This window comes from Diabrotica virgifera, chromosome 3 (assembly GCF_917563875.1).
Source record: "Diabrotica virgifera virgifera chromosome 3, PGI_DIABVI_V3a".
In the NCBI taxonomy this organism is placed as follows: Eukaryota; Metazoa; Arthropoda; class Insecta; order Coleoptera; family Chrysomelidae; genus Diabrotica; species Diabrotica virgifera.
The window spans coordinates 105,723,946-105,739,500 of NC_065445.1; the positions used below are offsets into that span (position 1 = coordinate 105,723,946).

General features: G+C 32.2%; 1 protein-coding gene across 1 annotated transcript in view; it reads left to right on the forward strand.

Annotated features, from left to right (window-relative positions):
- Positions 1-15,555, forward strand: part of LOC126882007 (tubulin beta chain-like) — a 54,850-nt gene that overhangs the window by 37,550 nt on the left and 1,745 nt on the right. Inside the window, exons 4-5 of the mRNA XM_050646778.1 lie at positions 5,491-5,713; positions 11,662-11,939. Coding sequence (XP_050502735.1) covers positions 5,491-5,713; positions 11,662-11,939 — 501 coding nt within the window. The remainder of the gene's footprint in view (positions 1-5,490; positions 5,714-11,661; positions 11,940-15,555) is intronic.

Below are 15,555 nucleotides of genomic sequence, written 5' to 3' on the forward strand. Positions count from 1 at the left end.
TTCATTGTTTATTTGCAACTTAATATTTGCCGCCCCCTTCTAACATTTTAGAAATATATACATACTAGTAACTATTTAAAGAAATGTGCAGAAGATGCATAACAATAATCATTTGTAAATAGGTAAATATTTGAACATTCAGGGCCGGTTGTTCGAACGCTAATCAAGAAGTTGATTATAATCAAATCCCCTTAACAACCATCAAATAACAAAATCCGTTGTTCGTACGCCAATCAGTTGATTGTAATCAATTATGTTAATTATTATCATTATGATAATTAACATAATTTATTGATTAATAACATAATTGATTAATTAATTATTAATTAACATAACAATTATTAACATAATTGATTAACTAATCAATTAATCTCATAATTGTAATGAATTATGTTTTGAACTGTCAATGTCAAGTTGACATTGACAGTAATTAAATATTTGATAATGAACAGTTGATTCAATTTTTGATTAGCGTTCGAACAACCGGCCCTTAGAGTAATATCCATGATCCAAGGTCCATTATAGGTACCCAAATATCCTAATTTATACGTCCATTTAATTAAAATAAACCGTAAATATATTATACGCTGTGAGCTCGTACGTAGAGGGGATATTTAACAATTCGCGAGCGCCAGTAGTGGCAAGTCTGTAAACGTTTACCGGAAATTTGACATAAATGTCAAAGTGATTAATTTAGAATTAAAATTAAAAACATTAATTATAATAAATATTAGTTGGTCAAAGCTGTGGTATATATATTTACCTTAAATATATTTACGTTTTAAATGCTGAATTAAAGTTTTTTTAATGTTCCTTAATATGTACTTATAAATTAATCTGCGCCATCTACACGATAATTGTGAAAGTATCCGAAGTAAGAAATTCATATTTTATCAATAGAACGTCAAAATGATTAGCAAAATCTTTAAAAAATCGATTACAATTTAATTACTATTTCGCGTTGTAAATATTAAGCGATAACAATTAAATAATAAATTTAAAAATTACCAGTGAAAGTTGAATTAGTAATCCACCAGGAGCGACACCAGCGAAGCTCAGAGCGTATAACAAAAATACATCAAGTGAAGATTTTATGTCAAATTTTGGACTTTGACGGATTTTGATAACCACGTTTTTACTTACTCAAAATATCTTGCCACACCACAACAGAACAAATGAATTTGAATTTCCAAATTTTATTTTTAAGGGATTTTGCTAAAGGTCTTATATTCATATCCAGTTCGTTATTATTTTGCAATTTTTCTAAAGCATGATAATATATTTCACATAGCTGAGTTTTTAATGGTGCGGTTGCATCTATCCTACACTCCCATCACGTGTCCGACAATGCTTCAATGTCAACTTTGGAAGGTGCTTTAATAAAATGTTCCATCGAATATTCGAAAAAGAAAAAATACATATAGTTCCTGTAAAGTACTAAAAAATTCCACTGACTCAAAACTTATTTTTATTACTGCATCATTCACCACCAGATTTAAACTATGCGCAGAACAGAAAAAAACTATAAATGATAAATGAAACGCATTTTAATATTATCAGGTAATAAGAATTATTGTTTGGATTATTGGAGTTTAGAATTAGAATTATTTGTATCATTACTATTTAATTATTTGAATTTGTTTTCGTTTAAAAAGAAGTATTATCATCAGTGGCCTGCTTTTGGCCGCCCGTGTGCGATGCACACTTTGCACACATGGTAGCGGCGGCCCTGGTCATTCTTATCAGTTTGATTGGGTTTTCTGGTATGTTCAGTTGTCTGAGTGTTTCGTACATTTTTTTTCTATCAATTTTACCATAAGCCTGTTTAAAATCTATGAATAGCGCATACAAAACCATTTTATGTTCGTAGCAAAATGTTTGGATTTCTTTTATGTTAAATATTTGTTCTGTCGTCGATCTGTTATTTTTAAAGCCTGCTGGGTATTCTCCTATTAGTTTATCTGCGTATACCTCTAATCTTTCTCCCACAATCCTAGCAAATATCTTATAGCACACGTTCAGCAGAGCAATACACCCATAATTTTGCTCCGTCGTTGCATCCCCTTTTTTGTGTAATGGTATTATCCAGCCTCTGGCTCACTCTTCGGGCATCTTTTCTTATTTCCATATAAGGTTTATCAGTTCATATACCTTTTCTTGTAGTTTTCTTCCCCCTTTCTTCAGAATTTCTGCACTTATTTCATTTTGACCTGGATTTTTATATTGGTTTTCAGTTTGCTTACTCTTTGCACTTGTACAAAGTTCCTGAAAAGGCAAAAGTTGTCGGGAAAGCTTTTTCGATAGATTAACTATAACTATATGTTGTTCCCAGGTTAATCGTGCATCCAAATTTTCCCCCAGAAACTTCGTCTCAGTTACACATTGCACATTGTGGTAGAGCAATGTTTCCAATATCAGTGTTATTTTTTAAAGTAAAATTAACACTTTGTGATTTAGAATTGTTCAAAGAGAGACGGTTGGTTAAAAGCCAATTAAATAAGTTTTTTTCAGATGTTTGCTAATCAAGGGTGTCAAATTCAGAAGGGCGATAGCTTACATAAGTAGTGTCATCAGTATGGAGCGGATTTTATGCTAAATGCATATTGCATGCATATTTCGCATATTTGAGAATTTTACTAAATTTTGCATATTTTTAAAGAAACATGCATATTTTGTGCCTATTAAACAACATTTAAGTCCAAAAAAAATTTTAAATTTTTTAATTTGACACAAAATATTTCCCCGCACAGGCTGTCGTATCTATTAATTCGACAACTACCTGAAGAGGACGGCTCATTCACTGCCTTTCATTTTTTCTTAGAAAATACCCGATCTTTACAAAAAGTACTTATAGTGCTTATAGTAACCCGTTATAAAATGATTGTAGGATGTTAAAGTGATGAAGGATGGTTTACCCGGAAATCCGAATTTTATTTACTTTTATTATATTTAGTCGGTATGATACCTATAATTCTGGTGATTCTTTTAAATCCTCTATTGTTAAGAGAATTTACACCTTTAACCATAGTTTTACGATTTTCTAACGGAAATTAACAAGTTATTTTAAATACGCCCCAATTACTTCTACTGATGTTGAAAGGAGTTTTTCAAGTTATAAAAATATTTTATCTAATCAAAGAATATGTTTCCTCGTAAAGAATTTGGAAAAACACATTGTAGTGAATTATAATCGAAAATAATAATATATTTATAGTGATATTGTTGTTTTATTTTAAATAGGTAACTATTGGTAGCAGTTTTTGTAAAAACTGTGAATAAATTGCATATATTATAAAAAAAATGATTTTATTTGAAAGATAATAAATAAGATTGCCGCTCCCCCTATAAAAGAACCCCTTAGAATAGAATAGAATAGAAAATTTGTGGTTTCTCGAAATGCGCATTTTTTGAATTTTTATGCATATCTTGCGCATATTTCGTAATTTTTTGCCGCATTTATATGCGCATATTTCATCAAAATTGATCGCATATAAATCCGCTCCCTAGTCATCAGCAAATAAAACAATGTAAACTGCCTCATTTTGAGAGTACACCAGATCATTAATATACACTCACCGGAACAAAATTCCGCCACCCAAAATTTTTGATTAAGTTTGGTAATTTATAACTTTATTATTTGTGCTCCGATTTTTAAGATCCTTGCACCAGTTTGTAAGTACATGTATTGATATCGTTTTATTTTATTCCGGTAACACAAAAATTTTGCTTGCACGGCATTATACAGGGGTGAATGGAAGCATTGTATTTTCTCCTAACTTTAAAAGATTCTGTGGAAAAATGGAAGAGCTGATTTTGTTTCATAGTCCTCTCATATTATCCCGGAGGCATCACTAAAATTTTGTTTTTTGAATTATCCGAATATCTCTTTTCTTGTAAGAGCTGTACCATTTTTTGTAAATAAAAACACTGATGGACTGATAAAATAGAGGTTGTATTGATAAGATTAGAATGGCCCGCATTCAGCGCAAATCTCAATGCTATTGATAATTTATGGGATGAATTAAAAAAAGCTATTCGCCGTCATCCTAGGCCTCCAAAAAATTTGGTATAGTTATGGCCTTGGTAGAGGAATATCGGGCTATTCCCCAGACAAGGATAACAGATCTTTATTCGATGCCAAACAGGTTGCGAGCAGTCGTTGCTGCAAGAGATGGACAAACCAGCTATTGAATCGTTTTGTTTTGTTGTTAATTTTGTTTTGTTTTGTTAATTTTAGTGCGTTTGATATTTTTAATTAAAAAAACCTTCAATGCAGTGTTTTTATTTACAGCTCTTACAAGAAAAGAGATATTATGATAATTCAAAAACAAAAAACCTTAGTGATACCTTTAGGATAATACAAAAGGAGTATGAAACAAAATCAGTTCTCCAATTTTTCCACAGAATTTTTTAAAGTTAGGAGAAAATACAACGCTTCCATTCATCCCCGTATAATGCCATCTAAGCAAAAATTTTTGGTTACCGAAATAATAACAAACAACATCAATACATGTACCTACAAACTGATGTAAGAATCTTAAAAAAACTGGAGTACAAATAAGAAAGTTATAGATTGTCAAACTTAATCAAAAATTTTGGGTGGCGGAATTTTGTGCCGGTGAGTGTAGATAAGAAATAATATCGGACCTAAAACCGAGCCTTGAGGGACACTATACATCAGAGATTGTCTTTGAGAATCACACTAAGAATCACACTTAGTTGAAGTGAACACAGTGAACAGTATACCTTTTTTAAGTAAAAATAATAATAGAATAAAAGTTTTGATCTCAAAATTATGTCGAGTGGGGGATAAAAAAATTGAACGTATTAAATGAGCGCTGAAAGACGAATGTGGTGCCCTCTGAGTAATGTATAATTTTTGGTGAGGAATTTAGGTTTCTCGTCCCAAAAAACCCCCACATACCAAATTTCGTGTTCCCATGCCTGTCAGGAAATATTCAAAAATAAATAAAATAAAAGTATACTTTGACGCCCTGTATTACGGTTATTATCAACTTTCGTACCTAATAATGTAATGTAAATTAGCTTAAACCGACATATTTTAAGCTCAGAAATCTGAGGTTAAGCTATGGCCCATTCATTACCAAACACCCTGTATACAAAATTAAAGTTGCTGTTTAGCAAAATCTGGTTCAAATTGAAGAGTCCTACATCTGTGATAGGTCTATAACAAACTCTGATTACACAATTTGTGATTGAGTAAGCTGTGTCTGAAAGGAAATACCCCGTGGTCAGATGTGTGAGTGAGATCCACATTTTTTGTGGTACCATCAATATTATTTGTGATAACAGTATCAAGACATCTACCTCAAGTATTAAATTAAACTTTTTTTGTAATATTGTAAGATCTAAAAAAATTACCAGTTTTAAAGCTCTGATGTCTATTTCATTAAAATGAACATTAAAGTCACGTGTAATAATAACAGGTTTATGAATTATCTGATTTTAATAATATTCTTCTATTCGTAGGTGTGACAACCTGTCTAAGGTTCCCCGGTCAATTAAATGCGGATCTTCGTAAATTGGCCGTTAATATGGTACCTTTCCCCCGTCTTCACTTCTTCGTACCTGGATTTGTGCCTCTTACACCAAAGCAAAGTATTAAGTATAGAGCTTTAACTGTTGCAGAGCTTACACAACAGATGTTTGATGCCAAAAATATGATGGCTGCATGTGATCCAAGGAATGGAAGGTAAGAAAATATGTCTATATGGATAACTGCGTCACAAGACATCTCGTAACGCGACAGTTCGTAACATCTACTTCTTCTTTACGTGCCATCTCCGAGACGAAGGTTGGCAATCATCATTGCTATTCTAACTTTTGACACTACAGCCCGAAAGAGTTCAGTTGAGCTGCATCCAAACCATTCTGAGGTTTCTCAGCCAGGACATTTTCCTTCTACCTATGCTGCGCCTTCCTTGAACCCTTCCCTGCATTATTAATTTTGGTTCATATCTGTCACCACGTGTTATATAAATATAACCCAAATATTGTAGTTTTATTATTTTTATGGAATCCAGTATCTCCCTTCTGTTCTCTATTCGTTCTTCTATTCTTCATTGGTTATTCTGTCTGTCCAGGAGATTCGCAACATTCTTCGATATGTCCACATTTCAAATGCTGTCCACATTTGTTTCATATTATTGAATGCACTTCTAGCCTTTTTTATTCTAACTCTGATTTCTTTGGTATAATCGTTTGTTTCATTAATGTTTGTCCCTAAATAGTTATAATTCTAAACTCGTTCTATCGTCTTATTATTTACGTGTCCCTAGATTTATGTTTCTAATATTTTTTTTGGTATAACCATGAATTTTGTTTTATTTATGTTTAGTGACAGACCAAATACTTAACTCGTTACAACAACCTTATCTAAAATTAATTGTAGATCTGTAATATTTTCTGCTATTAGTATTGTATCATCAGCATATCTAATCTCACATATGGGTAGGCCATTTATTTTTATGCCTGCTACTTCATCTTCTAATGCTTTTTTGAATATTTCCTCTGAGTATGCATTAAACAGTGTTGGCGACAAGACACAGCCGTGTCTAACACCTCTTTTGATTTTTATTTTATTAGTTTTTAAACTATTTATTCTTATGATAGCTTCTTCATAACATCGATAGTTCTTAACTGTATAACTATTCTTAACGCAAAAATTGAATTATTGTGTTTATTTTTGTTAGAAACCAACTTTTATTACAGTTGCAATTGAAATTACGTTTATCAATTTAACGAACCAGCATCAATATAAACATTTTTAACGCATTTCATATTCCGTGAAGAAATATATTTTGAAGATTGTGTCTTAAAACAAATATAATCGTAATAGTAGTTTTACTACTTTAAAGTGATAATTCAGGATAAAAAATTGAAAAAATATATTAAAAAAGAAAAAGCCTATCTTGTAAAAGCTATATTTAAAATCCCTAAAAGGGTTATATCAGAAACAGAACGTTTTCGGAATCAATATTCATATTACATTTCATAACTAGGAGGTTTGTCTTCTTCCGCTAACTTACATTATTATATATTATTATCTAACGGTGTTTTTAGGTCATTTGTAGATTGGTCCAAAGCAAATAGATTAATAGTAAACGTTGATAAAACTCAATTTTTATATTTTCATTCCCAAAATGTTCTTAGCAATGTATAGGTACTCATTATCATTTAAATTTGACGATATAGTTATTTCGTCAGTTACAACAACAAAATTTTTAGGTTTAAATATAGATTGCCGTTTAAAATGGACTGAACAAGTCAATGCAATAAATACAAAATTAAATAAATTGTTTTATGCTATTTCTAGAATAAAAGATACTATGCCGATATCAGCACTGATCAATATCTATTACGGCCTTGTTTACAGTCATATGAGTTATAACATACTACTATGGGGAAATTTTATTGACAGCTGTAAAATTTTTATAACTCAGAAAAAAATGATTCGAAAAATATTCGGGCTAAAATTTTGGGAAACTTGTAAACCAACGTTTATAAAATACAAAATCATGTCATTCTATAGTCTGTACATTTACCACACTCTTCTGTTTGTCAAAGAAAATTTCAATCAATTTGAAACTAATGCTCATCGACATGATTACCATACAAGAAATTCTAATAAGCTCCGAATACCCCAGTTTAAAACATCAAGATTAGAAAATAGTTTTAAATTTATGGGAATGAAATTGTACAATAAACTTCCCGATGAAATGCAGGAGATTGCTAGTTTTAACAGTTACAAAAATAAAATCAAAAATTTATTATTAGCCAAATGTTATCATTTGTTAGGTGTTAGGTACCTATATAAAATTTTGTAGCTGAACAATGTTAGCTTGTAACAGTTATATTACTGTTCTACAATGTAAAATCATCTATATATGACCTGCCCTATACATTTGTAAAAATGTCTTGAAAGGATTAATAAATATTTCTATTTCTATTTCTATTGTATTATGGTTCCAATTCGATTTCTCCTCTTTTTTCAAAAAAATATATTGATTTTTTAACCGTAACTTTTTTATTTTTTATCTTAGAAAGTTTGGTAAAACAATTTTGTAGGTTTTTACAAAATCTATAAGCTTATTAATAATAAATATTTTTAAAGTCCTCAGTCGTAAGAAGAGGTGACTTTGAAAGGGTTGGTAAAGGTGGTTTTTGCATGTTATTACAAGATTTAATTATCAATAGCTCAATCAATTTTTGCCGTAGAAAAAATTTTGGCAAACCACACTTTTTGTAGCTAAATAACCTACAATTTCATATTTAAACATTTTTTCGTATCGCTGACGCTAATCTTGCTATTCTGAAGAAAAGGCCATTTTTTCCAAACTACAAAAATTCGTTATTCACTTTTAACTCCATTTTTTTTAAATACTAAACATTCTAAGCCGGTCATACTTCTAGAACCTATTAATAATATATATATATCAATCGGTTTTAAAACGTCTTGCGACGTTGTCCGATACCTAATTTCCATGACACTCTATCATCCCATTGGCCCTCTCTAAGATCTCTTGCGCTCATCGCCTTCGTTACTCCCTCTCTCCAAGATTTCTTGGGTCTTCCTCTCTTTCTGCGGTTTGGTGGTACCCATTGCATAATTATTTTAGGGAGTCTTGAGTTATCCATCCTCTGGACGTGTCCGTACCATATCAGCTGTTTTCTTTCTGTCTGTTGTTAGAGAGCCGTCAACCCCCATTCGCTGTCTTATCTCATCATTACGTATTCTCTCTCTGCGTGACACTCCTACTGATCTTCTAAAAGCGTCCATTTCTACTGCCTCCAGTTTTCTTCTGTTGTTTTCGGTTATCCGCCAAGTTTCTGCTCCATACAATAGACTGCTTTTAATAAGAGATTCGTAGATATTGTGTTTTCTTCTTTTTCCTATTTCATGATTCCACAATACGCTGTTTAGACAACCTATTGTTTTTCTGGATTGTGTTATTCTTCTCTTTATTTCTTCATCATCTTTCCCCGTTGTGTCAAAAACGATTCCTTGATATGTGTAATGGTCGCAGGGCATGATGATTTCAGTATTTTCTAATGTGATGTTCGATAGTTCGGTACCTATTGGCAGGTATTTTGTTTTTTCTGTATTAATTTCTAGTCCCCACTTTCTATATAATAATAATACATAAATAATACCTATTAATAATACATATATAAAAGAGATCAAATAAGGTTAATGACTAATTTTAATAAGGGGGGTGATTAGGGGGTTGCTTGCGATCACTTTTTCGCTGAAAAAATGGGGACTGAATTCTTTTCATTATAAGTTACTTAATTTTTGAGCCAGAGACTTTTTTGTATTTATGGAGATAGATATTTTTAAATACTTTAAATTAATGTTGTTCTGAAGCTATTTCCTTGTGGCATTTTTATAATTACGTATTTTTTATGGGAAATAAGCCACATAAATAAGAAATAATACTTTAAATTAGTTTGAACAAGTTATGCTCTAAAAATGCATAGTTTTCCCGTCATTTGATTTTGAAACTGCAATATTTAGCCTTTGACGAAGAAGAGCTACCATACCAATAAAGTATAGCTCGATTACTATTGGTCTTAAAGAAAATTAGAAAAAACGGTTTTGTTTATTTTTTCAAAAGGTATATTTTTGTTAAGCAAAGTTGTTTTGATAAAACGAAAACTTTTTGGGTTACTTAGCAGAAAACTGATTAAAAACATTGATTTTTTCGATATAAAACTAACATTTTGGATAGCGAATAAATCGAAAACTATTAATTTTATGAAAAAAATGTATTGAACGTTTTTTACTTAGAATGGATGTTTTTATCAACTTTGCGGTCAAAATATAACAAAAAATTTCCACCCCCGAGATGGGGTGGTAACCACCTCCATGGTAAAATCGCCTTTCGGCATGATATAGATTTTGATCCTTGGACTATCCACTACTTATTCTCAAGTAGTGCTTGCTTTTCAAGCAAATCGATCCATTCTGTAAAAATTGCGAAGTTTTGTCGTATTTTAAGCTTCATTACTTGGACTACTATATTAACGAAATATTCAAGCTTCCGCCTCTTAATTGTCTGTATAATTCCTTCTACCCATGATATTCACACCACGTTTCGGTAACACCAATGCTCAAAAGCTTCCACTTTTTAAATCTCTAATTAATTCAATGTCCAGGCCTCAGATCCGGACAAAGTTGTAAAAACGTAGCAGCGCAACAACCTTATCCATTCTTAGGTCTCTACTACATAATAGACGTTTCATTTTTCATTTTCAACCAAACTCATAGTGGCTCAAAGAAGAATTAGTCTCCTACTGAAATATTTTCAATAAAAAACTATATGTTATATAGCCAGTGGCGACGCGTGACTTTTTCTAAAGTGTTACCAAAACCAGATATTAAATATATACCAGATATATTATATATTATCTATATATATAATGTATTTTATAAATATTTTTATATATACAGTGTTCCCATACATCAAAGTTTGTTCGACTAGACACCGTGAATTTTCAGCTTGCTATTAATCAACTTTTTTTGGTACGCGCGATCCAGGTCTATTACAAAAATAAATGAAATAAAATTAAAAAATAAAAAATTTAAGAAATTATATAAAGTATCTACAAACTAAAAACATATTTGTTGTTTTTAGGTAAAATATGTATTATATCACCTTTATACTTTATTAAAAAATCCAAATTGTATAATTAGTATATTAATCAGTACATTCATTTGTCATTTTTAGCCTAAAATATTAAATAATTTTTATTTTATTCATTATACACTACAATGTACTGTATAATCAATATTATTATATGTCATATTATAATAATGTTGTTGTTAATTAATATATTTCGACAAGTAATTAAAATCGATTAATATGATTTATATAGGATAAAAAGGTATATATATATTATCTGTATAATAAGCAAGTACAGTTACAAGTTATAAACTAATAATTAATAATGCATATTATGCAATAATCGAATCCAAAGGGCCGGTACGGTTAACTAACCGGAGTTTAATCGAGAAAATACCGGCCCTAAGAATAACAGACTTCATAAATGGAATTATAATTATTACCTATAATTATAATAATAATTAAAATTGCATTTATTAAGTCTGATATTCTTACGGTCGGTATTTTCTGTCCCGATAGACACCGGCCCTACCTAGCGTCACCAAATTAAAATTTGGTAACACCAATACCGGTTTCAGAGCCATCGTCCCCGCAAAATTTTCAGAGACGATCCAGTCAAAGATCCTACTATCGTTGCCACTCACAGAAGTGGTAAACGGCGCGGCGCACGATAAGGGCACAGTATAATAAATATGGAATCTCTTTATACTGTGGTGAGGGCGTATTATAATAACGTGCAACCGATTTTACATAAACTCGCTGATATTTTCGTGCGTCTAGTTGGCTATTTTACTGAATTAGGTAGATACTATTAACAAATATTTCTATTTTTAAAAAATATAAATGGAATTATTTCATAGTAGTCATAAAATATTTATTTACAAATTTTAACTGTTACCAATGGTAACAATGGTTACATGGACGCTTCGCCGGTGTATATAGCACGTTTTTTAAAGCTAAAAATTCAGATTTTAGTTATATTCATTTTATTGATAGTTATGTTTCATTTTTTTAGGTATTTAACAGTTGCCACCGTGTTCAGAGGTCACATGTCCATGAAAGAAGTCGACGAACAAATGTTAAGCATTCAAAACAAAAATAGCAGCTATTTCGTTGAATGGATTCCAAACAACGTTAAGGTTGCCGTTTGTGACATTCCCCCCAGAGGCCTGAAGATGTCTGCCACATTTATAGGAAATACCACTGCCATTCAAGAACTGTTCAAACGTATTTCTGAACAATTCTCAGCTATGTTCGCAAGAAAGGCTTTCGTACATTGGTATACTGGAGAAGGTAACATTTTTTTAATTTGGTTATTTCGGTTTCGGATTTGCAATGATATTTGGCTCATCCGAAAGAAAAGTGTCCCAACTCAAAAAACAACTTTTTTCATTAGACAAAAATATATTTTTTAGATTTTAATTTAACTGTAAGTTTTAAACGGTAACTACTAAAATTTATTAATTAAAAACGAAGAATATGGATAAGTGAATGTTCCTAATTGTGTAAGAGGCAAAACCAAAAAAACTGTGATATTTGGTTTAACAAAGAAAAAAGATGAAAAAATTTAAGTTATGTCACTGTTGTTTTAAAATGTTGGTCACTTCTTTTTGAAATTAACGAACAATACCTAGGACACTTCTCGAAATACAACGGTTTTTGTGTTAAATAACGATAAGTTCACGTCGCATGTCAGAGCACAACTGAAAAGTGCCATTGTTACGGAATAAAAGTATTCATTTTACCGCAAAAGGAATAATGACACTACCGCGATCTTTCGAAGTTTGAAATAAATATCTATGTGACATTTTTCCTGATACAAGTATAGGATATTTGAAGTCAATTTAACAAGATAACTAGATTTATGCATTTTTTGAGTTGTGTCACTTTTATTCCAGATGAGCGATTTGTTCGCTTGAGTGAGAAACAAAAAAAATGTTGCCCGAGTGAAGTATACAGAGTTGGGATAAAGTATTTAACCAAGCAAATATCTTTGAAACGAAAAGAACAATATTTATGAAACTTTGCATGCAAGTACAGTGACGCAAAAGGCATCTGATGACATATTTTTTGTTACTACTCCACTTCCGGTTTCACCGGAAATACCCTTAACTTATTTACGTTAAATGAGACACCCTGTATATTTTCGCAGGTTTTAAAAGAACTTGTTATTTTTAATTCATACATACCAAGTTTGGAAGAAAAAACTATTAACACAAGAAATAAATCTCTTTACAGCTAAAAAATAGGTTAATTTATGTACCTTAGACCAATGATATTAAAAATAAAAAAAAATATTTCAAATGTTGAAAATGTTTGCTGTTCACCTCCTAACAACCTGCAAGCCTGTAAATAAATTCGTGAGTCACTTTTTGCAATATTTCTCCACGTATTCACATTCATCAATTATTCTTTGTCTCAAATCACGTGATTTTAGTTAACCCCAAAGAAACAAATCTAACGGGTTGAGATCCGGAGAACGATCGAGCCACTCTATGAATCCTCTACGTCCAATCCATCGATTTGGAAAATTCACTTCCAAAAAATGAAAATTCACCATAACCGATTATCATTAATATTTCAATACGATCTTTTTCACTTAAATGAACCATTTTTAATACAACTTATTTCTGTCAATTAGTTCAGTAACAGTTTTACGTACTATACTAAATTCAAATAATTCATGCAGTGTTTTAGTCTACAGTTGTATAATGGTTGTATTAATACAAAAAATTATCTACAGACACTTTTTAACAAATTTTTTCTACCAAATTTGGTATGTATGAATTAAAAATAACAAGTTCTTTTAAACTCCGCAGAAATATACAGGGTGTCCCATTTAAATTAAATAAGTTAAGGGTATTTCCGGTGAAACAGGAAGTGGAGTAGTAACAAAAAATATAGCAACAGCCGCCTTTTGCATCACTGTACTGGCACGCAAAGTTTCATAAATATTGTTCTTTTCGTTTCAAAGATATTTGCTTGGTTCCATACTTTATCCCAACCCAGTATATAAGTGTACAACATTTAATTGCAAGCCACTGGTAATAAATAAAGTTTCGAAACATAGATTGAGGGATATGACTTGATATTTGATATGGCACGATACAATGTTGAAACATTCCCTTATTTCCCAGATTTGGCTACCTTGAACTTCCAAATACTCTCTAAGAAGCCAATATGGCTGTGAATGAGTACTTTGTAATACTTTCAGGGGAACAATATATAGAACGAATAACGGGATTGAAACACCTATGGATGAAATACATTTTCGTTTTCAATATCAGGCCAAGAACATTTCAGACTGAATCAGAATATTATTATTAGTAAAAAAGATCATGATTAACAATTTCCTCATCGTTAGTTTAGTTCCTCGGTAATGTTAAGTAAAACTTTTAAATAACTTATTCAACAATACTCAACTACGATTTAATACAGTCGAAATTATAAAGAGGTCGGTAGGCTCTAGGTCGGGAAGATCATGCGCTGACGCTATTAGTCGGAGAGATAGAAGCGGATTTTGTGCGTGATAAGTAATATGGAAAAACTATACGGGGATATGTTGAATTCGTTGTGTACATGACTTTCTCCAACGGCCGGAAACCAGAGTGGGGGACGAGGGTAGTTATAAGGGGTGAAAGTCGCGGATTTTATAATTTTTATTTTGTGACGCTCATGATCGAGATAGTGCACCAAAATTTGGGAATAAGTAGGCCATGACATAACTAAGTAAAATCTCTAGGGGACGAACGCTCTGTGGCCGACTAAGGGGTGGGGGTAGGGGTGAATATAAAAAATATAAAGGGATTTTTGCAACGTTCGTGATTGAGATAGTGCACCAAAATTTGGGAATAAGTAGACCATGACATAACTAAGTAAAATCCCCAGAGCCGGAAACCAGAGTGGGGGACGAGGGTAGTTATGAGGGGTCAAAGTCGCGGTTTTTATAATTTTTTTTGTGACGCTCATGATCGAGATAGTGCACTAAAATTTGGGAATAAGTAGGTCATGACGTAACTAAGTAAAATCTCCTGGGGTGGAACGCTGCTTGGCCGACAAAGGGGTGGGGCAGGGGTGAATATAAAAAATATAAAGGGATTTTTGCGACGTTCGTGATTGAGATAGTGTACCAAAATTTGGAAGTAAGTAGACCATGACATAACTAAGTAAAATCTCCAGGGGCGGAAACCAGAGTTGGGGATGAGGGTAGTTTAAAGGGGTCAAAGTCGCAGTTTGTAATTTTTTTTTGTGACGAAGCACATTTGTCCCCCACGCAGCGTTCTGCCCCTGGAGATTTTACTTAGTAATGTCATGATCTACTTATTCCTACATTTTGGTGCACTATCTCGATCACGAACGTTGCAAAAATCCCCTTATATTTTTTATATTCCCCCTGCCCCACCCCTTTGTCGGCCACGCAGCGTTCCACCCCTGGAGATTTTACTTAGTTATGACATAGTCTACTTATTCCCAAATGTTGGTGCACTATCTCGATCATGAGCGTCACAAAAAAATAATAAAAACCGCGACTTTGACCCCTTATAACTACCCTCGTGCCCCACTCTCGTTTCCGGCTCTGGGGATTTTACTTAGTTATGTCATGGTCTACTTATTCCCAAATTTTGGTGCACTATCTCAATCACGAACGTCGCAAAAATCCCCTTATATTTTTTATATGCACCCCTGCCCCACCCCTTTGTCGGCCACGCAGCGTTCCACCCCTGGAGATTTTACTTAGTTACGTCATAATCTACTTATTCCCAAATTTTTGTACACTATCTCGATCATGAGCGTCACAAAAAAAATAATAAAAACCGCGACTTTGACCCCTTATAACTACCCACGTGCCCCACTCTGGTTTCCGGCTCTGGGGAATTTACTTAGTTATGTCATGGTCTACTTATTCCCA